This window comes from Dendrobates tinctorius, unplaced genomic scaffold (assembly GCF_039654945.1).
Source record: "Dendrobates tinctorius isolate UK_male_01 unplaced genomic scaffold, ASM3965494v1 ptg000237l, whole genome shotgun sequence".
In the NCBI taxonomy this organism is placed as follows: domain Eukaryota; kingdom Metazoa; phylum Chordata; class Amphibia; order Anura; family Dendrobatidae; genus Dendrobates; species Dendrobates tinctorius.
The window spans coordinates 8,636,440-8,661,123 of NW_027361904.1; the positions used below are offsets into that span (position 1 = coordinate 8,636,440).

The 24,684-nt window shown below is 47.7% G+C and overlaps 1 protein-coding gene across 1 annotated transcript in view; it reads left to right on the forward strand.

The window, feature by feature from the left end:
- The window catches only part of PRAP1 (proline rich acidic protein 1), a 63,271-nt gene that overhangs the window by 14,619 nt on the left and 23,968 nt on the right, over window positions 1-24,684 (forward strand). Inside the window, exon 2 of the mRNA XM_073556644.1 lies at window positions 18,984-19,044. Within this exon, the coding sequence (XP_073412745.1) occupies window positions 18,984-19,044 (61 nt within the window). The remainder of the gene's footprint in view (window positions 1-18,983; window positions 19,045-24,684) is intronic.

The following is a 24,684-nucleotide window of genomic DNA, read 5'->3' on the forward strand; positions in this document are numbered from 1 at the left end:
ACATACTACATGCATGCTACATACATACTACATACATACTACATGCATACCACATATATACTACATACATACAATACATTCATACAATACATACATAGACATACAGTACATATAACATAGAGTAACATACTTACCAATACTTGTCACATTGTTCCCCGAAGCCATTGTCTTTTCCGGGATAAATATTAACATAACAAACCACAAAAATACTCACCCACGATCCGAAGCAGTCCACGAGTGTGTCCCACGACGATCTTGGGTAGAGAACTGCAGCATCAGATGATGCTGCCGTTCTCTACGGGCTGCAGGAATCCAATGACGGAAGGTAGGTATCCTTCCGCACTGTATTCCTCCGCCACTTAAAAAAAAAAAGTCCCTAGTCTCACTTTATGCCATTGCTGTGTGGGAAATTCCCACACAGCAATGGCATAAAGTGAGACTAGGGACTTTTTTTTTTTAAGTGGCGGAGGAATACAGTGCGGAAGGATACCTACCTTCCGTCATTGGATTCCTGCAGCCCGTAGAGAACGGCAGCATCATCTGATGCTGCAGTTCTCTACCCAAGATCGTCGTGGGACACACTCGTGGACTGCTTCGGATCGTGGGTGAGTATTTTTGTGGTTTGTTATGTTAATATTTATCCCGGAATAGACAATGGCTTCGGGGAACAATGTGACAAGTATTGGTAAGTATGTTACTCTATGTTATATGTACTGTATGTCTATGTATGTATTGTATGAATGTATTGTATGTATGTAGTATATATGTGGTATGTATGTAGCATGTAGTATGTATGTGGTATGTATGTAGCATGCATGTAGTATGTATGTAGCATGCATGTAGTATGTATGTAGCATGAATGTAGTATGTATGTAGTATGTATGTAGCATGTATGTAGCATGTATGTAGCATGCAGTATGTATGTAGCATGTATGTAGTATGTATGTAGTATATATGTAGTATGTATGTAGCATGTAGTATGTATGTAGCATGCATGTAGTATATATGTAGTATGTATGTAGCATGCATGTAGCATGTATGTAGTATGTATGTAGCATGCAGCATGTATGTAGTATATATGTAGTATGTATGTAGCATGCATGTAGTATGTATGTAGTATGTATGTATGTAGCATGCAGTATGTATGTAGCATGTATGTAGTATGTATGTAGTATATATGTAGTATGTATGTAGCATGCATGTAGTATGTATGTAGTATGTATGTAGCATGCAGTATGTATGTAGCATGTATGTAGTATGTATGTAGTATATATGTAGTATGTATGTAGCATGTAGTATGTATGTAGCATGCATGTAGTATATATGTAGTATGTATGTAGCATGCATGTAGCATGTATGTAGTATGTATGTAGTATGTATGTAGCATGCAGCATGTATGTAGTATATATGTAGTATGTATGTAGCATGCATGTAGTATGTATGTAGTATGTATGTATGTAGCATGCAGTATGTATGTAGCATGTATGTAGTATGTATGTAGTATATATGTAGTATGTATGTAGCATGCATGTAGTATGTATGTAGTATGTATGTAGCATGCAGTATGTATGTAGCATGTATGTAGTATGTATGTAGTATATATGTAGTATGTATGTAGCATGCATGTAGTATGTATGTAGCATGCATGTAGTATGCATGTAGTATTTTTTTTTTTTTTTTTATTTTTTTTTTTAACATTTAACACATTAGCCGGATGATGGGACTACTACTGTCCCATCATTGGCTAATGTGTCAATCACTGTCATGGTAGCAGGCATCGCCCGATGGGACTTGTAGTCCCATCGGACGATGCTTGCACAGACCCCCGGACATCAGCACAGCCCCCCGGCAGGCCGGCACAGCCCCCCGGCAGGCCGGTACAGACCCCCACAGGGTGCACAGACCACCGGCAGGCCGGCACAGCCCCCCGGCAGTCCGGTACAGACCCCGGGCAGTCCACACAGCCCCCCGGCAGGCCGGCAGAGACCCCCGGAAGGCCCGAAATGACGGCGCATCATGATGCGCACACACCGCGCATCATGATGACGTCAGGCCGTCAATCAACTGAACTTCCGATTCCGATGCCGAATTCCGATATTGAAAAAATATCGGAAGTCGGTATCGGAATTCCGATACAGCAAGTATCGGCCGATACCCGATACTTGCGGTATCGGAATGCTCAACACTAGTCAGAACCACTTCTCTGCGGCCGAGGGATATACCGCACAGCGTCACCTGTACCCACACCACCCCGGCAACAGGGACCGGTAGTTGATTGGCAGCTACTAGTCTGATCATGGGTCCCCACTGGGGTCTCGCTGCCTCAGGGAAATTCTGCCGGAAATAAGTTGCAGGCATAGTTGTAACTTGTGACCCCTTGTCCACTAGGCACTGGACGGCACAGCCCTCTACTTCTGCCCATACCACTGGACATTTTGCGACCAAATCTTCGGGACTTCCACCACCCCTAATCGTGGTTTCTGGCTCCGAGCGGCATCCCCCCCCAGCCCGGAGCCCTCTAGCTTAATGGCCGCCGAGGTGGGTATCTCCCATGCCGCTGACACTCTCGGGCGAAGTGGCCCGGCTCCCCGCACTCATAGCACCGGGTCTGCGAAGACCGACCGCTCCAGGTGGAGCGAGGCCCCCAGGGGCCGGGATTGAAACTAGGCCGTCCAGTCCCGGACTCAGTCCTTCTCTTCGGCCAACTCGCCCTTGATGTTCTTCAATTCTTGTTTCATCTCCTCCACCCACTGAGGCTGCGTTCACGGATCCTCCACACTCCGGACCTTCCCCACGGGGACCGCCATCCCCTGCTTCTGCTCTCGAGTGCGTGCTTGACTTCCCACCTCTGAAAAGTCCATACAGGGATTCATTCTGACCTGCTCCCATAATGCCTGCTTTATTAACTGGTCCCACAGTCCAGTCACCAACAGGTCGCGTAGTGTAATGTCAATAGGTCCTACCCCTACGCCGTCCTTCCTTTCGATGGCAGTATGCAACTCTTGGAGGACATTCATATACTGGGCGATGGTCTCCCCCTCTCCCTGCATTCGACTGAACAACCAGGTCAGGAGTCATCGGGTGCATCTGAAAGAGCCCCCACATCCGTTCTGTCCAGCTCCATAGCATGGTATTAGAGCCGGAAAACCTAGGCAGGTTGCTCAGCATAGCCCCCGACGAAATGCTGGACCGGGGGCCCTCACTATCTGTCGAGTTCACGGCCCTGCCCTGGGGCATCGTTGTCCGCGCTCGGAGACTGCATCCTGCCGACTACGCCAAATGTAGGTAACAGCAGGTACGCAGGATGCAGTGACGAGACGCGAGATTGAGCTGAACTTTGGGAAGAAAACATTTATAAATTTAAGCTGCTAAGGCTATGCTATGCAACCAAAACACAATAACAGCTATTGTCCTCGCAGGGACTTCTGCACAAACAAACACTTTCAAAGAGAACACGACTAACCCGGCAAAAGCCGGTTCTATAGGGCCGCGATATGGCCGACTTCGGGTCCTTATTTCGTATAGTGTCACTTATCTGTCCTGACGTCCCTCTGCGCCTCTGATGAGGCTGCTTTGGTGTCGCTGCTGAAGATCTGTTGTAGTCTTTGGGCACCCCAGCGCCCAGGAGGAGTTGGGGCACAACAGGCCCTGAGGGAGTCCTTTGATGTGTACTCTGAATTGCGAAGCGCTGTGGTGGAAGTGCCTAGGGCAGCCACAGTGAGGAGAGCCGCAGAGGACACCAAGACGGTGACACAGAGAACGCAAAGGTACCCGGGTGTGTGTAAAGAGGTAATGTAAACAGTCCTGCATTGAAGTGTCGGCACAAAGTTGGTGAATAAATCTGGACCTGTTGAACCCCAGTACTGTCAGTCTTCAGTCTGTTTGCGCTAAGGAGTGGGTCACCCCCCCAGTTCGGTTGGATCAGCACACCTCCCCCGCCTATCAGCAGCACCACCTAAATTACCTTCCCTCGCCACCCCTACACTTGGCGTAGTTGGCAGGATCGTTGCTGCCAATACAACATCTTCAGCGGCAAGCCTGCCACAAAGTAACAAAGGCCCCTCAAACTGTGTGGGGTGAAGAATTTTTTTAGTTTCCTGTGGATTACAATTTGAAACTGGACTGTGGATTACTGGCTGCCAATAAGTACACGAAATGGCTATGGTGATTTGGCATCCAAAGAGAGAGATACAGACATTGCTGATTGTACTGGATTATCCAGGGCTTTATCCAATCCGCCCCTGGGGGGAGTGGTGTTCGTCTGAAGAGAACTGTTCCCTCATGTTGGACCCTGGAAGATGGGTGGAGAGGCCCACCGCCGCACCCCCCAAGAACGGGAGTGGCCCGGGTGGAGAGACTTGCTGCAGCGGTTTGGCGCCATTCAGCTACTGGACCTCGGACGGCATGAGACGCTGTAGCTGTCGGGGTATCAGACGCCAGGAATGATGGTGGCGCCAAGAATCGGAGACACGTCGGGAGACCTGCCCAGGGAGCCACCTCGCGGAGCTGTCGGGCCTGGAGGCCGGCCCTGTCGGACGGTGGGGTGAAAATCAACGGCCGAAAGAGGAGCGGTGGAAGAGCCTGCTGTGAGCCGAGGCGGCTGGGAAGGTGAGTGTGTCCCCTGCCCCGCTGGCGACACCCCAGGCGAACCCCGTCCCCACGCACCATGCAGAGGACAGACCACGGGGCCTTGACACCGGTCCTCGGCCTCCCCGCCCACCTCTTTATGTTGTGGTGCCTCCCACTCTGCGTGACGGCGTGGCCCCCGTCAAGCTGACTGCCACCGCATCAGTCCCACTCCCGGTCACTGCTGAAATTGGGCCATCGGCTGTAGGGCCTGCCTCACCGACAACTGCGGCCGCTGCTTCATCTGCGGCCCTACCTGTGTTTGCTCTCCCGGAGCCCGTAGACACCTTGGTACCAGCTGCGGCCTCGCCGATGTCGCTGTCAAAGCCGGCTGCGGCCTACTTATCAACCGAGACTGCGGCCGCTTCTGTCCCCCCCCGACCTCGGCCTGCCCATCAGACTCTGCGGCCTATACCGGACCCTCAGCCTGGGTTGCGGAGGTCATCGAAGGAAAGAAGGCCAGAGAGTGAGAGATCTGGGGGCTACTCCATGAAAAAGGAGAGGCTGGCATGGCGGCTCCACATTCTATCGAGAGGCTGGTGCACGCAAACCGGGAGAAAGGGTATGGTTTTATCCGGGATCGCGCCACTGGAGAAAAAGTTTTTTTAAATGTGGCGTCCATCCGTCACAGCCGGGCTCTACAGGAAGGAGACTGGGTCTCTTATTATAAGCAGTACTGCCCCCGAGGCTACTACGCTGTGGCAGTAATTGTGTGTCCTGAAGATTACGTGCCCCCGTAAATGGAACTCTCAGAGACACCCCAAAAGTCCCAGGACTTTAACCCCTTAAGCCCCAAGGGTGGTTTGCACGTTCATGACCGGGACAATTTTTACAATTCTGACCACTATTCCTTTATGAGGTAATAACTCTGAAATGCTTGCATGGATCCCGGTGATTCTGACAATGTTTTCTCGAGACATATTGTACTTCATGTTAGTGGTAAAATTTCATTCAAATAACTTGCGTTTATTTGTGAAAAAAATGGAAATTTGGCGAAAATTTTTAAAATTTCGCAATTTTCCAACTTTTAATTTTTATGCCCTTAAATCACAGAGATACGGCACAGAAAAAAACTTGATAAGTAACATTTCCCACATGTTTACTTTACATCAGCACAATTTTGGAACCAAAATTTTTTTTTGTTAGGAAGTTATAAGGGTTAAAAATTGACCAGCGATTTCTCATTTTTGCAACACCATTTTATTTTTACGGACCACATCACATTTGAAGCCACTTTGAGGGGTCTATATGATAGAAAATACCCAAAAGTGACACCATTCTAAAAACTGCACCCCTAAAGGAGCTCAAAACCACATTCAAGAAGTTTATTAACCCTTTAGGTGTGTCACAGGAATTTTTTGAATATTTAAAAAAAAATGAACATCTAACTTTTTTTCACAAAGAAATACTTCAGGTTCAATTTTTTTTATTTTACCAAGGGTAACAGGAGAAATTGGACTGCAAATGTATTGTGCAATTTGTCCTGAGTACGCTGATACCTGATATGTGGGGGGAATCACTGTTTCGGCGCATGGCAGAGCTCAGAAGGGAGGGAGCGCCGTTTGACTTTTTCAATGCAAAATTGGCTGGAATTCAGATCGGACGCCATGTCATGTTTGGAGAGCCCTTGATGTACCTAAACAGTGGAAACCCCCCACAAGTGACCCCATTTTGGAAACTAGACCCCCCAAGGAACTTATCTAGATATGTGGTGAGAATTTTGAACCCACAAGGGCTTCACAGAAGTTTATAACGTACAGCGGTACAATTAAAAAATCATTTTTTCCACAAAAATGATCTTTTCACCCCCAATTTTTATTTTCCCAAGGGTAACAGGACCCTAAAAGTTATTGTGCAATTTGTCCTGAGTACGCTGATACCCCACATGTGGGGGTAAACCACTATTTGGGCGCATGGCAGAGCTCGGAAGGGAAGCAGTGCCATTTGATGTTTTTGGCTGGAATTCAGATCGGACACCATGTCGCGATTGGAAAACCCCTGATGTACCAAAACAGTGGAAACCCCCCACAAATGACCCCATTTTGGAAACTAGACCCCCCAAGGAACTTATCTAGATGTGTGGTGAGAACTTTGAACCCCCAAGGGCTTCACAGAAGTTTATAACGTACAGCCGTACAATTAAAAAATCATATTTTTTCCACAAAAATGATCTTTTCACCCTCAATTCTTATTTTTCCAATGGTAACAAGACCCTAAAAGTTATTGTGCAATTTGTCCTGAGTACGCTGATACCCCATATGTGGGGGTAAACCACTATTTGGGCGCATGGCAGAGCTCGGAAGGGAAGCAGCGCCATTTGACGTTTTTGGCTGGAATTGAGATCGGACACCATGTCGCGTTTGGAGAGCCCCTGATGTACCAAAACAGTGGAAACCCCCCACAAATGACACCATTTTGGAAACTAGACCCCCCAAGGAACTTATCTAGATGTGTGGTGAGCACTTTGACCCCTCCAGTGCTTCACAGAAGTTTATAACGCTCGGGCGTGAAAATAAAATCATATTTTTTCCACAAACATGATCTTCTAGTCCCCATTTTTTTTATTTTCCCAAGGGTAACAGGCGAAAATGGACCCAAAAAGTTGTTGTTCAATTTGTCCTGAGTCCGCTGACACCCCATATGTGGGAGAAAACTACTGTATGGCCACACGTCGGGGCTCGGAAGGGAAGTAGTGACTTTTGGAATGCAGACTTTGATGGAATGGTCTGCGGGTGTCATGTTGCCTTTGGAGAGCCCCTAATGTACCTAAACAGTGGAAACCCCCCACAAATGACCCCATTTTGGAAACTAGACCCCTAAGGAACTTATCTAGATGTGTGGTGAGCACTTTGAACCCCCAAGGGCTTCACAGAAGTTTTTAATGCCCGGGCATGAAAATAAAAAAATCGCATTTTTTCCACAAACATGATCAATTAGTCCCCAATTTTTTATTTTCCCAAGGGTAACAGGAGAAATTGGACCCCAAAAGTTGTTGTCCAATTTGCCCTGAGTATGCTGATACCCCATATGTAGGAGAAAACTACTGTATGGGCACACGTCGGGTCTCGGAAGGGAAGTAGTGACGTTGAGGAATGCAGACTTTGATGGAATGGTCTGCGGGTGTCATGTGTGTTTGGAGAGCCCCTGATGTACCTAAACTATTGAAACTCCCCACAAGTGACCCCATTTTGGAAACTAGACCCCCCACGGAACTTATCTAGATGTGTGGTGAGCACTTTGAACCCCCCAAGTGCTTCACAGAAGTTTATAACGCCCGGGCGTGAAAATAATAAAATCTTTTTTTCCACAAAAATATTTTTGCCCCCAATTTTTTATTTTCCTAAGGGCAACAGGAGAAATTGGACCCCAAAAGTTGTTTTGCAATTTGTCCTGAGTAGGCTGATACCCCATATGTGGGGGTAAAACACTGTTTGGGCGCAAGGCAGAGCTTGGAAGGGTAGGAGCACCATTTGACTTTTTCAACTCAGAATTGGCCGGAATTGAGATCAGACGCCATGTTGCATTTGGAGAGCCCCTGATGTGCCCAAACTGTGGAAACCCCCCAATTCTAACTCCAACCCTAACCCCAACACACCCCTAACCCTAATGGGAAAATGGAAATAAATACATTTTCTTTTAATTTTATTATTTTTTCCTAACGAAGGGGGTGATAACGGGGGGTTTGATTTACTATTTATGGCGGTTTTTATGTTTGGCGGCTGTCACGCTAAAAGACGCTTTTTATTGTAAAAATAGTTTTTGCATCACCACATATTGAAAGCTATAATTTTTCCGTATTTTGACCCACCGAGTCATGTGAGGTCTTATTTTTTGCGGGACGAGTTGACATTTTTATTGGTGCCATTTTCGGGCACATTACATTTTTTGATCGCTTTTTATTCTGATTTTTGGGACGCAGAATGATCAAAAACCAGCATTTCGTGAATTTCTTTTGGGGGGTGTGTTTACACCGTTCCGAGTGCGGTAAATTGATAAAGCGGTTTTATTCTTCGGGTCAGTACGGTTACAGAGATACCTCATTTAGGTCGCTTTTTTATGTTTTGTCGGTTTTGTGCAATGAAAACTATTTTATATAAAAAATAATTATTTTTGCATCGCTTTATTCTGTGAGCTATAACTTTTTTATTTTTTTGCGGATGATGCTGTGTGGTGGCTCGTTTTTTGCGGGACAAGATGACGTTTTCAGCGGTACCATGGATATTTATATGCGTCTTTTTAATCGCGCGTTATTGCGCTTTTTGTTCGGCGGTATGATAAATCAATATTTTTTGCTTCGTTTTTTATTTTTATTTTTTAAGGGGTTCGCTAAAGGGGTTAACTAATGGGACAGTTTTACAGGGCAGGTTGTTACGGATGCGGCGATACCAAATATGTGCACTTTTATTGTTTGTTTGTTTTTTTATTTCCAAAAAATGAATTTATTGGGGGAATTTTTTTTTTTTCTAATTTATTTGGCGACTTTTTTTTAAATTATTAACACTTTTTTTTTTTTTTAAACTTTATTACATTGTCCCAGGTGGGACATCACTGTCCTGTGACAGATCGCTGATCTGTCACATCACAGATCACTGTGACAGATCAGCGATCTGTCACAGGCAGTGTGCAGGTTTCCTCCTTGCCTGCGCTTTGCAGGCACTGAGGAAGCCGGCTCCCTACAGGCCCCCGTCGCCATCTTGGATTTGGGGGCCTGCAGGGAAGGAGCCCCCTGCAGCAGCGGTGCACATTGCACTGCCATGAGAGGCTCAGGGAAGCACGGAGGAGCCCCCTCCCTGCCGATGCTTCCCTTTAACCCCCGGTACACCGCGATCGTGTTTGATCGCGGTGTGCAAGGGGTTAACGTGTCGGGGGCGGTCCGTGACCACCCCTGACACATTGTGCCAGGTGTCAGCTGTGATAATCAGCTGACACCCTGCTGCAATCAGCGGCGCTCACCACGTGGGCGCCGCTGATCGCTATGACGTACTATCACGTCCCTGGTAATTAAGTCCCAGGGCACATGGACGGAATAGTACGTCATATGGGATTAAGGGGTTTAGCCCCATTGCTGAGTTGGCGAAACACTGGCCTCAGGAGATGGCCCGGAGTACCGGGAATTTGATGCACCGTTGTGCAATTCATCAGACAGTTTCACGTCCGGGTTAATAGAAACGTTTTTGTTGCTGTTCATCTCCTGACATAGTAATGGCGTATATGGGGGATGCTCAGGTCAAAGGAAGGGGGAGTATGTTAGTATGACAGTTCTTGATGTTTGAAAAAGAAAAGGGTAAAAGAAAAATATATATGTATCTGTTTTGATAAAGACGTATTGCAACAAATATGAAAAAGTGTGGAGAGAAGTTGAAATGTTAAAGTGTTATTTAAAAAAAAAAGTGTATTCAGCAAGTCCCAGGTACGTGGAGTATGCCGACCCTGACTCAGTTAAGTTGACAGGACGACGGGACAAGAAGACAGACGGACCGGGTACCTGAGCAAGAGTCTGTGTGACAAAGGGTCTGTGTGACCGAGAGTGTGTGACAAAGGGGTCTGTGTGACCGAGAGTCTGTGTGACAAAGGGGTCTGTGTGACTCAGATACAGACCTTGATTTGTTGTTAAAGTGCCAGGCCCCTGACACCACTTATACCCCAGGACGAGATTGTCGAGGACGACAGTGGTTAAAGGAAGGAGGAATGTGGGGAGGTTGGCCTGACCGATGAATCTGCTTTCAGTGAGAGGCAGAGGGAATAGCTCAGTGTAGGAATAGAAGCACTGAGATGAAGAATAGGGTGCCGTACTGAGTGTGACCATTAGAGGGCAGTGGGGAGCACAGAAGAGAGTAGTTATGTAACTGCCACAGGTTAAGGTCACTCTCATTGGTCAAAGGTGACTGTCAGGTGACAGTGGATGGGGCTATCTAGGTTGGTAGTATAAAGGCTGAGGGAAGGTTTCAGAAGTCAGCCACTGGAAAGGAGGGTCTACTGTTAGGAGAAAGGCAGTGGAGAGCCCTCAGAGAGAACCTGACAGTGGAGACGGTCATGGGGGTGACCAAAAGCACAGTAGCGTCAGACGGAGACGGTCTGAGTGGAATAAGTAACTGTACTCTGAAAGGCGAAGTGCTGTGGTGGAAGTGCCTAGGGCAGCCACAGTGAGGAGAGCCGCAGAGGACACCACGACGGTGTCACAGAGAACGCAAAGGTACCCGGGTCTGTGTAAAGAGGAAATGTGAACAGTCCTGTATTGAAGTGTGGACGTCGGCACAAAGTTGGTGAATAAATCTGGACGTGTTGAACCCCAGTACTGTCTCAGTCTTCAGTCTGTTTGCGCTAAGGAGTGGGTCACCCCCCCCAGTTCGGTTGGATCAGCACACCTCCCCTGCCTATCAGCATCACCACCTAAATTACCTTCCCTCGCCACCCCTACATACACTAGTTTCCTTAATATTGCGCTGATGCAGGGAGCTAGTCTGATTGCCGTACGTGGAGTCAGGAAGGGATTTTTTTCCCCAATGTGAAGCTCATTAGTTTGCAAAAGAGAAGACTGAGAGGAGACTTAATAGCTGTCTACAAATATCTAAAGGGCTGTCACATTGTCGAAGGATCAACTTTATTCTCATTTGCACAAGGAAAGACTAGAAGCAATGGGATGAAACTGAATGGGAGGAAACACAGATTAGATATTAGAAAAAACTTTTTGACAGTTAGAGTGATCAATGAGTGGAACAGGCTGCCACGAGAAGTGGTGAGTTCTCCTTCAATGGAAGTCTTCAAACAGAGGCTGGACAGACATCTGACTGGGATGATTTAGCGAATCCTGCTTTGAGCAGGGGGTTGGACCAGATGGCCCAGGAGGTCCCTTCCAACTCTACCATTCTATGATTCTCACTGTTTGCCACATGGGTTTTTTTTCCATCCTCTGGATCAACATGTTTGGGCAAGTTAGGACAGGATATGGGTTGAACTAGATGGACTTAAAGTCTTTCTTCAACCTTAATAACTATATTACTATGTTACTATGTTTGTATGCATGGCTCCTTATCCCCAGCCCTGTCTGCATGGCGCCTCATTCCTATACTTGTATGTATGGCCCCCATAAGAAAAACATTCTTTGATTGCTGAACTTACCCTCCAAAAATGCAATAAAATGTCATATCGAGTCGACCCCAAAATGTTATCAATAACATTACAGCTCAGCACACAAAAATATAGATCTAACACAACTCCATAGAAGGAAAATTAGAAAAGCTACAGGTCTCAGACATTTGGGACACAAAGCAAATATTTTAATTTTCACAGTTCAAAATTTTTGGTAACCGCTAAATTATGAAAACAAAGGAAAAAAAAAACAGATTGGGATTGTGGTAGCGGCATAATCATACTGACCTGGAGAATCATTGCACCAGGTCATCTTGTTTAATGAATACCGTAAAAACAAAACTGCCCCAAAAAATAGCAGAATTGTATTTTTTCATAATTTCACTGCACTTGGAACTTTTTTCAGTACTTTATATGTTAAAATGAAAGGTGTCATTCAAAACTACAACTCGGCCTCAATAAAAGTTTACATTTGGCGATGATTACGGAAAAATGAAAAAAGTTCTGAATCTTGGAATAAGAGGAGGAAAAGATATAGAGTAAAAAATTCAAAAAGAGGAAAAAATCCTCCAAAAAAAATACCCTGTGTGGGTATTACTTGGGTCCGCTGCACCCTGGTTAGTGCAGATGCATTTAGGCCTGTCTGGTTTTCTCTGGATTTTTTGGGAGGATTTTTTCCTCTTTCTGAGGTTTTCATGTTAGAGTAGGACTGGCAAGTGTAAGGAGCTTTGACACGGTTTGCCAGATTCCGTATTATGGCCATAATATCAACCAATACCTTACATATATTGATATGTTTTTGTGCACTGTATATTTTTTCAGGGTGCAGTTGGGCCCGAATGGTTCTGCTTACTGTGGCCTCTGTTCACATGGGATGCATTCTAGTTAGCACTGGGCAGCCCCCCTATATGGTGTTACTAAGAGGTTGTGAACCAGAAGCTCTGCATACCCTGTGTGAACACTGCCACATGCGGATTATTTTTTTTTGCAGTGGTGTACCACATGGCCAATCCCAGATTGTAGGCTGGCTGTTTCATTTGGTATTATTGCACCTGTGCAGCTGCCATTTTACTTGGGTCCGCTGCACCCTGGTGAGTGCAGATGTATTTAGGCCTGTCTGGTTTTCTCTTTATGTTCTGGGGTCTCTCCAGATACCAGAGCATAATAAACGTAAGATGTAGAAAATGAAAAAATAACTACTTACACTGACTTTACCACTTCGATCTCCGATAGCTTATGGTACCGCTTACATCTCCAGCACCTTCAGGTGCCGCTTACATCTCCGGCAGCTTCAGGTGCCGCTTACATCTCCTGCACCTTCAGGTGCCGCTTACATCTCCTGCAGCTTCAGGTGCCGCTTACATCTCCTGCAGCTTCAGGTGCCGCTTACATCTCCTGCAGCTTCAGGTACCGCTTACATCTCCGGCAGCTTCAGGTGCCGCTTACATCTCCTGCACCTTCAGGTGCCGCTTACATCTCCTGCAGCTTCAGGTGCCGCTTACATCTCCTGCAGCTTCAGGTGCCGCTTACATCTCCTGCAGCTTCAGGTGCCGCTTACATCTCCTGCAGCTTCAGGTGCCGCTTACATCTCCTGCAGCTTCAGGTGCCGCTTACATCTCCTGCAGCTTCAGGTGCCGCTTACATCTCCTGCACCTTCAGGTACCGCTTACATCTCCTGCAGCTTCAGGTGCCGCTTACATCTCCTGCACCTTCAGGTGCCGCTTACATCTCCTGCAGCTTCAGGTGCCACTTACATCTCCAGCAGCTTCAGGTACCGCTTACATCTCCTGCACCTTCAGGTACCGCTTACATCTCCTGCACCTTCAGGTACCGCTTACATCTCCTGCACCTTCAGGTGCCACTTACATCTCCAGCAGCTTCAGGTACCGCTTACATCTCCTGCAGCTTCAGGTGCCGCTTACATCTCCAGCAGCTTCAGGTACCACTTACATCTCCAGCAGCTTCAGGTACCACTTACATCTCCTGCAGCTTCAGGTGCCGCTTACATCTCCTGCACCTTCAGGTACCGCTTACATCTCCAGCACCTTCAGGTACCGCTTACATCTCCTGCACCTTCAGGTACCGCTTACATCTCCTGCACCTTCAGGTACCGCTTACATCTCCAGCACCTTCAGGTACCACTTACATCTCCTGCAGCTTCAGGTACCGCTTACATCTCCTGCACCTTCAGGTACCGCTTACATCTCCAGCACCTTCAGGTACCGCTTACATCTCCTGCACCTTCAGGTACCGCTTACATCTCCTGCACCTTCAGGTACCGCTTACATCTCCTGCACCTTCAGGTACCGCTTACATCTCCTGCAGCTTCAGGTGCCGCTTACATCTCCAGCAGCTTCAGGTGCCGCTTACATCTCCAGCAGCTTCAGGTACCACTTACATCTCCTGCAGCTTCAGGTGCCGCTTACATCTCCTGCAGCTTCAGGTACCGCTTACATCTCCTGCACCTTCAGGTACCGCTTACATCTCCAGCACCTTCAGGTACCGCTTACATCTCCTGCACCTTCAGGTACCGCTTACATCTCCTGCACCTTCAGGTACCGCTTACATCTCCTGCACCTTCAGGTACCGCTTACATCTCCTGCAGCTTCAGGTGCCGCTTACATCTCCTGCAGCTTCAGGTGCCGCTTACATCTCCTGCAGCTTCAGGTGCCGCTTACATCTCCTGCAGCTTCAGGTGCCGCTTACATCTCCTGCAGCTTCAGGTGCCGCTTACATCTCCTGCACCTTCAGGTACCGCTTACATCTCCTGCAGCTTCAGGTGCCGCTTACATCTCCTGCACCTTCAGGTGCCGCTTACATCTCCTGCAGCTTCAGGTGCCACTTACATCTCCAGCAGCTTCAGGTACCGCTTACATCTCCTGCACCTTCAGGTACCGCTTACATCTCCTGCACCTTCAGGTACCGCTTACATCTCCTGCACCTTCAGGTGCCACTTACATCTCCAGCAGCTTCAGGTACCGCTTACATCTCCTGCAGCTTCAGGTGCCGCTTACATCTCCAGCAGCTTCAGGTACCACTTACATCTCCAGCAGCTTCAGGTACCACTTACATCTCCTGCAGCTTCAGGTGCCGCTTACATCTCCTGCAGCTTCAGGTGCCGCTTACATCTCCTGCACCTTCAGGTACCGCTTACATCTCCTGCAGCTTCAGGTGCCGCTTACATCTCCTGCACCTTCAGGTGCCGCTTACATCTCCTGCAGCTTCAGGTGCCACTTACATCTCCAGCAGCTTCAGGTACCGCTTACATCTCCTGCACCTTCAGGTACCGCTTACATCTCCTGCACCTTCAGGTACCGCTTACATCTCCTGCACCTTCAGGTGCCACTTACATCTCCAGCAGCTTCAGGTACCGCTTACATCTCCTGCAGCTTCAGGTGCCGCTTACATCTCCAGCAGCTTCAGGTACCACTTACATCTCCAGCAGCTTCAGGTACCACTTACATCTCCTGCAGCTTCAGGTGCCGCTTACATCTCCTGCAGCTTCAGGTACCGCTTACATCTCCTGCACCTTCAGGTACCGCTTACATCTCCAGCACCTTCAGGTACCGCTTACATCTCCTGCACCTTCAGGTACCGCTTACATCTCCTGCACCTTCAGGTACCGCTTACATCTCCTGCACCTTCAGGTACCGCTTACATCTCCTGCAGCTTCAGGTGCCGCTTACATCTCCAGCAGCTTCAGGTGCCGCTTACATCTCCAGCAGCTTCAGGTACCACTTACATCTCCTGCAGCTTCAGGTGCCGCTTACATCTCCTGCAGCTTCAGGTACCGCTTACATCTCCTGCACCTTCAGGTACCGCTTACATCTCCAGCACCTTCAGGTACCGCTTACATCTCCTGCACCTTCAGGTACCGCTTACATCTCCTGCACCTTCAGGTACCGCTTACATCTCCTGCACCTTCAGGTACCGCTTACATCTCCTGCAGCTTCAGGTGCCGCTTACATCTCCTGCAGCTTCAGGTGCCGCTTACATCTCCTGCAGCTTCAGGTGCCGCTTACATCTCCTGCAGCTTCAGGTGCCGCTTACATCTCCTGCAGCTTCAGGTGCCGCTTACATCTCCTGCACCTTCAGGTATCGCTTACATCTCCTGCAGCTTCAGGTGCCGCTTACATCTCCTGCACCTTCAGGTGCCGCTTACATCTCCTGCAGCTTCAGGTGCCACTTACATCTCCAGCAGCTTCAGGTACCGCTTACATCTCCTGCACCTTCAGGTACCGCTTACATCTCCTGCACCTTCAGGTACCGCTTACATCTCCTGCACCTTCAGGTGCCACTTACATCTCCAGCAGCTTCAGGTACCGCTTACATCTCCTGCAGCTTCAGGTGCCGCTTACATCTCCAGCAGCTTCAGGTACCACTTACATCTCCAGCAGCTTCAGGTACCACTTACATCTCCTGCAGCTTCAGGTGCCGCTTACATCTCCTGCAGCTTCAGGTACCGCTTACATCTCCTGCACCTTCAGGTACCGCTTACATCTCCAGCACCTTCAGGTACCGCTTACATCTCCTGCACCTTCAGGTACCGCTTACATCTCCTGCACCTTCAGGTACCGCTTACATCTCCTGCACCTTCAGGTACCGCTTACATCTCCTGCAGCTTCAGGTGCCGCTTACATCTCCAGCAGCTTCAGGTGCCGCTTACATCTCCAGCAGCTTCAGGTACCACTTACATCTCCTGCAGCTTCAGGTGCCGCTTACATCTCCTGCAGCTTCAGGTACCGCTTACATCTCCTGCACCTTCAGGTACCGCTTACATCTCCAGCACCTTCAGGTACCGCTTACATCTCCTGCACCTTCAGGTACCGCTTACATCTCCTGCACCTTCAGGTACCGCTTACATCTCCTGCACCTTCAGGTACCGCTTACATCTCCTGCACCTTCAGGTGCCACTTACATCTCCAGCAGCTTCAGGTACCGCTTACATCTCCTGCAGCTTCAGGTGCCGCTTACATCTCCTGCAGCTTCAGGTGCCACTTACATCTCCAGCAGCTTCAGGTGCCGCTTACATCTCCTGCAGCTTCAGGTGCCGCTTACATCTCCAGCAGCTTCAGGTGCCGCTTACATCTCCTGCAGCTTCAGGTACCGCTTACATCTCCAGCAGCTTCATGTGCCACTTACATCTCCTGCAGCTTCAGGTGCCGCTTACATCTCCAGCAGCTTCAGGTTCCGCTTACATCTCCTGCACCTTCAGGTACCACTTACATCTCCTGCACCTTCAGGTACCGCTTAGATCTCTGGCACCTTCAGGTACTGCTTACATCTCCTGCACCTTCAGGTACCACTTACATCTCCAGCAGCTTCATGTGCCACTTACATCTCCTGCAGCTTCAGGTACCGCTTACATCTCCTGCAGCTTCAGGTACCGCTTACATCTCCTGCACCTTCAGGTACCACTTACATCTCCTGCACCTTCAGGTACCGCTTAGATCTCTGGCACCTTCAGGTGCCACTTACATCTCCTGCAGCTTCAGGTACCGCTTACATCTCCAGCAGCTTCAGGTACCGCTTACATCTCCTGCACCTTCAGGTACCACTTACATCTCCTGCACCTTCAGGTACCGCTTAGATTTCTGGCACCTTCAGGTGCCACTTACATCTCCTGCAGCTTCAGGTACCGCTTACATCTCCAGCACCTTCAGGTACCGCTTACATCTCCTGCACCTTCAGGTACCACTTACATCACCTGCAGCTTCAGGTACCGCTTAGATCTCTGACACTTCAGGTGCCACTTACATCTGCAGCAGTTTAAGGTGTAGCTTAGATCTCCAGCACCTTCTGGTGCAGCTTACATCTCTGGCACCTTCAGGTACCACTTACATCTCCAGCAGCTTCAGGTACCGCTTAGATTTCTGGCACCTTCAGGTACCGCTTAGATCTCTGGCACCTTCAGGTGCCACTTACATCTCCTGCAGCTTCAGGTACCGCTTAGATCTCTGGCACTTCAGGTGCCACTTACATCTCCTGCAGCTTCAGGTACCGCTTAGATCTCTGGCACTTCAGGTACCACTTACATCTCCAGCAGCTTCAGGTACCGCTTAGATTTCTGGCACCTTCAGGTACCGCTTAGATCTCTGGCACCTTCAGGTGCCACTTACATCTCCTGCAGCTTCAGGTACCGCTTAGATCTCTGGCACTTCAGGTGCCACTTACATCTCCTGCACCTTCAGGTGCCACTTACATCTCCTGCAGCTTCAGGTACCGCTTAGATCTCTGGCACTTCAGGTGCCACTTACATCTTGAGCAGTTTAAGGTGCAGCTTAGATCTCCAGCACCTTCAGGTGCAGCTTACATCTCCGGCACCTTCAGGTACCGCTTACATCTCCAGCAGCTTCAGGTACCGCTTACATCTCCTGCACTTTTGCTCTTCACTGTCTCCTGTGGGGTCCTCGGCACATTTTTGTAACGCCGCTACTGAGTGCCGAAATCTCGGTTCTCTTCATGTGTGACGAGCAAGGTCTCAGTGCACATTTTGATGTCATGACGTTGTGACCTTACGTGCTCTTGGACATCCCTGGTCTCCTCAGGGCAAGAAGTCCCAGCCCAGCATGAATAGGCGTGGGGTTTCAGTGCTTGGTGGTGGTGATAAGAAGATGCACGAGGATCAGCCAGGGCACAGTGAAGAGCGAAGTGGAAGAGAGGTGAATGGTAAACTGAGCATAAGGGTTTTTTCCTTTCCACATCTTATATTTATTATTCTGTGAGGTCTAAGAAGACTCCGGAGCTTAATAAGGGACATTCAGATAGAAAAGAATCGAAATTCACAGGAAAAAATGCGCGATATGGAAATATTATAGCGGTAAGATAATACTCTATCTGTTTGTAACTTTATGACTCTTCATAGTTCAGCAAAATGGCAGCCGGGGCAAAACTTTTCTGAATCCATGGAGATTTTTGTAATATTGGAGTAGAATTCAATTCCCCTGGAATATATTTGCCCATCTCTACTTGTCACCGGGGTGGATCTCTGCCAGCTCTGGATGGTTGACAGGTCTCTCGCTGTACATAAACAGGCAGGGACCCTCCACTAGTACAGAGCTGAGTGCGGAGAAGCTGGTGGGTACCACCTCGGAGATCCCATCTCGGGGACTAATAATCTTTCACGTTGCTCCCGGTCTCCTGTTTTATGAAACGCACATTGGTAATAAGGGAACCTGTTCCTGCTTTGTGCTCCATGATTTTTTCTGAGCAGGTAGAAGTCTTCATACGACCTGTAGGATTCACTCATCTTCTCTCTTGTGTTGCAGACTCCCGCTCTTACTGTCCTGTGTTCTGCTGTTATTAGCAGTGATCTCATCCACGTCTAAGGTAGGCTTCATGCTGCAAAGTCAGAGTAAACTAATGATTAACTGCTGCTTTAATGTTTTTCCATAAATCAATAGAAATGAAAATAAGAAACTGTCTAATAGATCTGATCAGAGAAATCTGCTCTTTCCTGCTCCTCCTCTGAACCTTCACTTTGTGAACTCTGTATTCAGTGTAAACAGGTTTTTGCCATTACTGAGATAGGAAAAATGACAGTTGGTGCTTTTAAAGTTTTATGGAGGAGGGAAGAACTAGGGACAGACACAGGAGGAGCTATAGACAAACAGACAGAGGAGGTGCTAGAGGCAGACACAGACATAGAGGAGGTGCTAGAGGCAGACACAGACATAGAGGAGGTGCTAGAGGCAGACACAAACATAGAGGAGATAGAGGCAACAGACATAGAGGAGGTGCTAGAGGCAGACACAAACATAGAGGAGATAGAGGCAACAGACATAGAAGAGGAGGAGATAGAGGCAACAGACATAGAGGAGATAGAGGCAACAGACATAGAAGAGGAGGAGCTAGAGACAAACATAGACATAGAGGAGGTGCTAAAGGCAGACACAGACATAGAGGAGGTGCTAGAGGCAGACACAGACATAGAGGAGGTGCTAGAGGCAGACACAGACATAGAGGAGGTGCTAGAGGCAGACACAGACATAGAGGAGGTGCTAGAGGCAGACACAGACATAGAGGAGGTGCTAGAGGCAGACACAGACATAGAGGAGGTGCTAGAGGCAGACACAAACATAGAGGAGGTGCTAGAGGCAGACACAGACATAGAGGAGGTGCTAGAGGCAGACACAGACATAGAGGAGGTGCTAGAGGCAGACACAGACATAGAGGAGGTGCTAGAGGCAGACACAGACATAGAGGAGGTGCTAGAGGCAGACACAGACATAGAGGAGGTGCTAGAGGCAGACACAGACATAGAGGAGGTGCTAGAGGCAGACACAAACATAGAGGAGATAGAGGCAACAGACATAGAAGAGGAGGAGATAGAGGCAACAGACATAGAAGAGGAGGAGCTAGAGACAAACATAGACATAGAGGAGGTGCTAAAGGCAGACAGGAGAGAGGAACTAGAGGCAGAAATAGAAGTGGAAGAGCTGGAAGCAGACACAATGAAAGTAGAGGTAGAAGTAGACACAGATATATGGTGAGGAGCTAGGGTCAGGCAGACAGAGGAGGAGCTTCAGACAGGAGGGAGGAGCAAGATGCAGACATACAGGGGGAGGAGCTAAAGGCAGGCACAGAGAGGGGAGGAGCTATAGGCAGGCACAGAGAGGGGAGGAGCTAGAAGCAGACACAGACATTCTGCTTCAGGTTCTCCTGAAATGATTTACATTTTGACTGTATAAAGAAGCAAAAAGATGGCTGACACCGTCTGACATTGCTATTATGTTTAGATATTGCAATGTGATATTCTAGTGTATTCTTGTATGTTGTTTTATGTATGGTTAATCTATATGACTAGATGGAGGCCGGATGTTATCGCATCAGGAGGGCGGTAATGTCACGATGGGGGCCGGCTTTGCAGTGTTGAGAATCTCTCCCCCCATGTGCTCACCCACCTATCCACTCTCTCTTTCCCCATGTGCTGACTTCTCCCATCAGTGCTCTCTTCTTTGACATGTCTACCCCATGTGCTATCCCCCTTGTCTGCTGTCTCTCTCCTTCGTGTGCTGTGTTCTCCCCTCATGTGCTGTCCCATTTGAGCTGTCTCCCCCCTGTGCTCTGTCTCTCTCACCCCTGTGTCTGGCTGTGTACAGAACATACCACAGCTCCTGGGCAGGGGAGGAAGCAAAAGCCAATACTGACATTACAGCAGGAGATCGCGGAGGATACATTTTGTGAGATAAAATATTGTTTAAAAACAGTCGGTGAAATATTTTACCTCACACAATGAATCCTCTGTGATCCCCTGCGGTAATGTCAGTATTGTCGTTTGCTTCCTCCCCTGCCCAGGAGATGTGGTATGCTCCGTACACGGTCAGAGACAATTTTTAAAATGAACTTTAGTTTGTGGGAAAACCACTTTAATGTGACCGGCTTCCTCTGCCTGTAGACATGTTGTGCATTTACCGCCGGGATCAGCCGAATGATTCACTGTGCCTGTGTGGAATACACACAGGCGCAGTGCGACGGTGTTCCGCTGGTGGTACCGCGCAAGAAGCTGCGTGAGTGTGTGTGGTGCGTACGGCGTATAGTGTGTGTGTGTGTGGTACTGCGCAATAGCTTGGTACCAGCAGCAGTTTCCATATTGAGACACCCATCACTGACATTACAAGTCAATTATATAAATAAATTACTGCCTCTTATGGAATTGTACTGGGGGAGAAATGAAGGTAACATTGAAAGACAAGGAAGAGTTAATCAGCCCTGCGCTGGAAAGGAGTTTTGGGGAGTAAGAAGAGAGTGACTTCCTAATTAGAGTGTGAGCAGTTAGTAGTGATGCCAGTCACAGAGGTAGCGAGTCCTGTAACTGCATTAGTTAAAGTTGCCGACTCAATATGACAGAATATCCTGGAGCAGAGGGCTCATCTGCACTGGGTATGGCCAGGAGTCTAAGCATGTGTAGCTGGGGTTGTGGGTAAGCCTGAGACAGCTCAGGCGAAGAAGTGCGGCAGAGGCAACGTGTAGGCCGGACCTGGGAGTTTTAGTGAAGAAATTCCGGACTTGCCAGGCTGGGGCATAGTTACCACAGAAAGTGGTCTGTGTTCAGAGAAGGGTCAAAAAGTAAAAATGAAGTATTCAACTCCAGTGTGCGATTTGCTGAAATGCTGCCAAAAAGACTGGTTTGTTTCTTGCTTCTGCTTTACATTGGGGAATCCTGTGTCATCTGAGGGTTTACGACCTGACTGAGAAGTATGGACAGCAAATAACACAAACCCAGAGGAACCGCACTTACTGATGCCGAGGGCCAGGACTGGAGATCAGCAATTGTACAAAGATCCGAATTCTGGAAGATACAGATTTTTTATTAGCTGCACGTTCACACTAGGCTGGGATTCCTGGCCACAGGTAGGCTCCAGAGTTCACAGCAAATGTTCATGGCTGGAAGCCTCAACACATGATCATGGCTGGAAGCCTCAACACATGATCATGGCTGGAAGCCTCAACACATGATCATGGCTGGAAGCCTCAACACATGATCATGGCTGGAAGCCTCAACACATGATCATGGCTGGAAGCATCAACACATGATCATGGCTGGAAGCCTCAACACATGATCATGGCTGGAAGCCTGAACACATGATCATGGCTGGAAGCCTCAACACATGATCATGGCTGGAAGCCTCAACACATGATCATGGCTGGAAGCCTCAACACATGATCATGGCTGGAAGCCTCAACACATGATCATGGCTGGAAGCCTCAACACATGATCATGGCTGGAAGCCTCAACACATGATCATGGCTGGAAGCCTCAACACATGATCATGGCTGGAAGCCTCAGCCTAGATTGAACACCGGGCGGGAGATGCAGAGCGACCGAGGATCCGACATAGGGTAGACAGCACTGAGGGCGGCCATAGAGGTGAGTGGCCAAGTATAAGTTGTTTTTTTCTTGTTACATCTTAAGTTTATTATGTTCCGAGGTGTGGAGAGAACAACAGTATTGTAGGTAACATTCAATTCATGGAGAATAACAGCAAATCAAAATTCCTTGGAAACTCCTCAGCCGGTGTAATCCTTACAACTGAAGCAATCTTCTGCAATGTGGTGATGGGAATTGTTTGGGTGGTTTATGAAAATTGAATTAAAAAATTGCTTTGAATTCCCTGGGTCCAGTGAATATCCTAAAATTCGGCACGAGTTTGATCCTTGTCGAACAACACTGGGGTTGTACTCCACTCTCTTTAGCAGTCATAACAGAAACACACGAGCAGCCACCGCTCCAACCCTACAGGGAGAGTTAGAGCCCGACTAGTAGGATCGGTGGGGGAGCAGCATTTGAGCCTTCACTGATCAGCAGCGATGGATGATAACTTGCAATGTTGGGAGTAACCCTGTAAAATGAAGAGTTCACTGCACATGGAGTCCTATATAACAGATTCATTCAGGATTCAGACAAAGGTCACAAGCTGCACATAGTCTAAAAAGATGGACGACACTACTCTAGTTTTTCATTATTCCATACAGAATATAGAAATGGCTACAAATCTTCAATTATAGAAAACAAAGGAAAAAATTCATTCCCTGTTAAAGGGAACCTGACTGCTAAGAACCACGGGGACATGAGTAAGACACTGGCTTTATAATTGTAGCCAGGCATGTTTTACTCTGACTTTGGGGTATTTCATAGATGATAAAACACATCCATTTAAAAGCGGTCTGAGGAGCATGCCAATCAGGTGACCAGTCCATGAGGCCTGACCCAGCACTTCTCCCCTTGAGTGACAAATTTCTCTATATACGGTATCTTGAAAAATTCTTCATACCATGTTAACTTTACCACATTTTTTCATATTACACCCTCAAACTTAAATTAATTTTATTGGAATTTTATGTGATACAACACAAAGTAGAGAGATTTTCTAAATATGTGAAAAATAAAAATTTGAATATTGTGAGATGTGTTTGTATACAGCCTCCTGTAGTCTGATGCTCCTAAATAACATCATTAGTAACCAATCACCTCCAGAAGTAACATAATTAGTACATTGTGTCCACCTGGGTGTGATTTATTCTCAGTATAACTACAGCTGTTCTGTGAAGGCCTCAGAGGTTTGTGTGAGGACATTAGGGATCAAACAGCAACATGAAAACCAAGGAGCCCACCAGACAGGTCAAGGATAAAGCTGTGAAGAAGAGTAAAGCAGGGTTAGGTTATGAAATATAACCCAAGCTCTGGATATCTCATGGAGCACTGTGCAATCCATCATTCAAAAGTGGAAGGAGTATGGCACAAGTGCAAACCTACCAAGACATGGCCGTCCACTTAAAATGACATACCAAGGAAGGAGAAAACTAATTAGAGAAGCAGCCGAGAGGACCCTGGTCACTGGAGGAGCTGCAGATATCCACAGCTGAGGGAGGAGAATCTGTCCACAGGACAATGTTAGTTGCATTCTCCACAAATTTGGCCTTTATGCAATAGTGGCAAGAAGAATTACATTTGTGAAAGCCAGAAAAAGTCCTGCTTGAAGTTAGCAATAAGGCATGTAGGGGAAACAACGAGGATGTGAAGGAAGGGGATCTGGTCAGATGAGACCAAAGGAAAACTGTTGTGAGCTCATTTTCGGGTTTGCCTCTGGCTTCTGGTGAGGGTTATGGAGCTGGCTGTGCTGACAGAGGAGTAGTGAGTTCTCTATCTGGACTCCTTCTGTTGGTGAAGGGAGGTAATGAAGCTGATCTAAATGGTAGAGACCGGCCACCTGAGGAAGAGGACTGTGATTGGACATCAGGAATTTCTGATTGGATTTAAGGCAGCCGGCTCCCTAGTTTCTTGTTTGTGATTTTTCCTGACTGTGGCTCCTGGTTTCCAGTTTGGTTCCTGCCTTCCTAAAGCTAAGTTTTCTCTGCTATTGTTCATATGAGTTTTCGTCTGGTTTGCTTAGTTTTTGTGTTCAGCCAGCCCTGGCTGGGACTGGGCTGAATCCCCATTTTGTCTCTGATTAGTTGATCTCTTTTGCT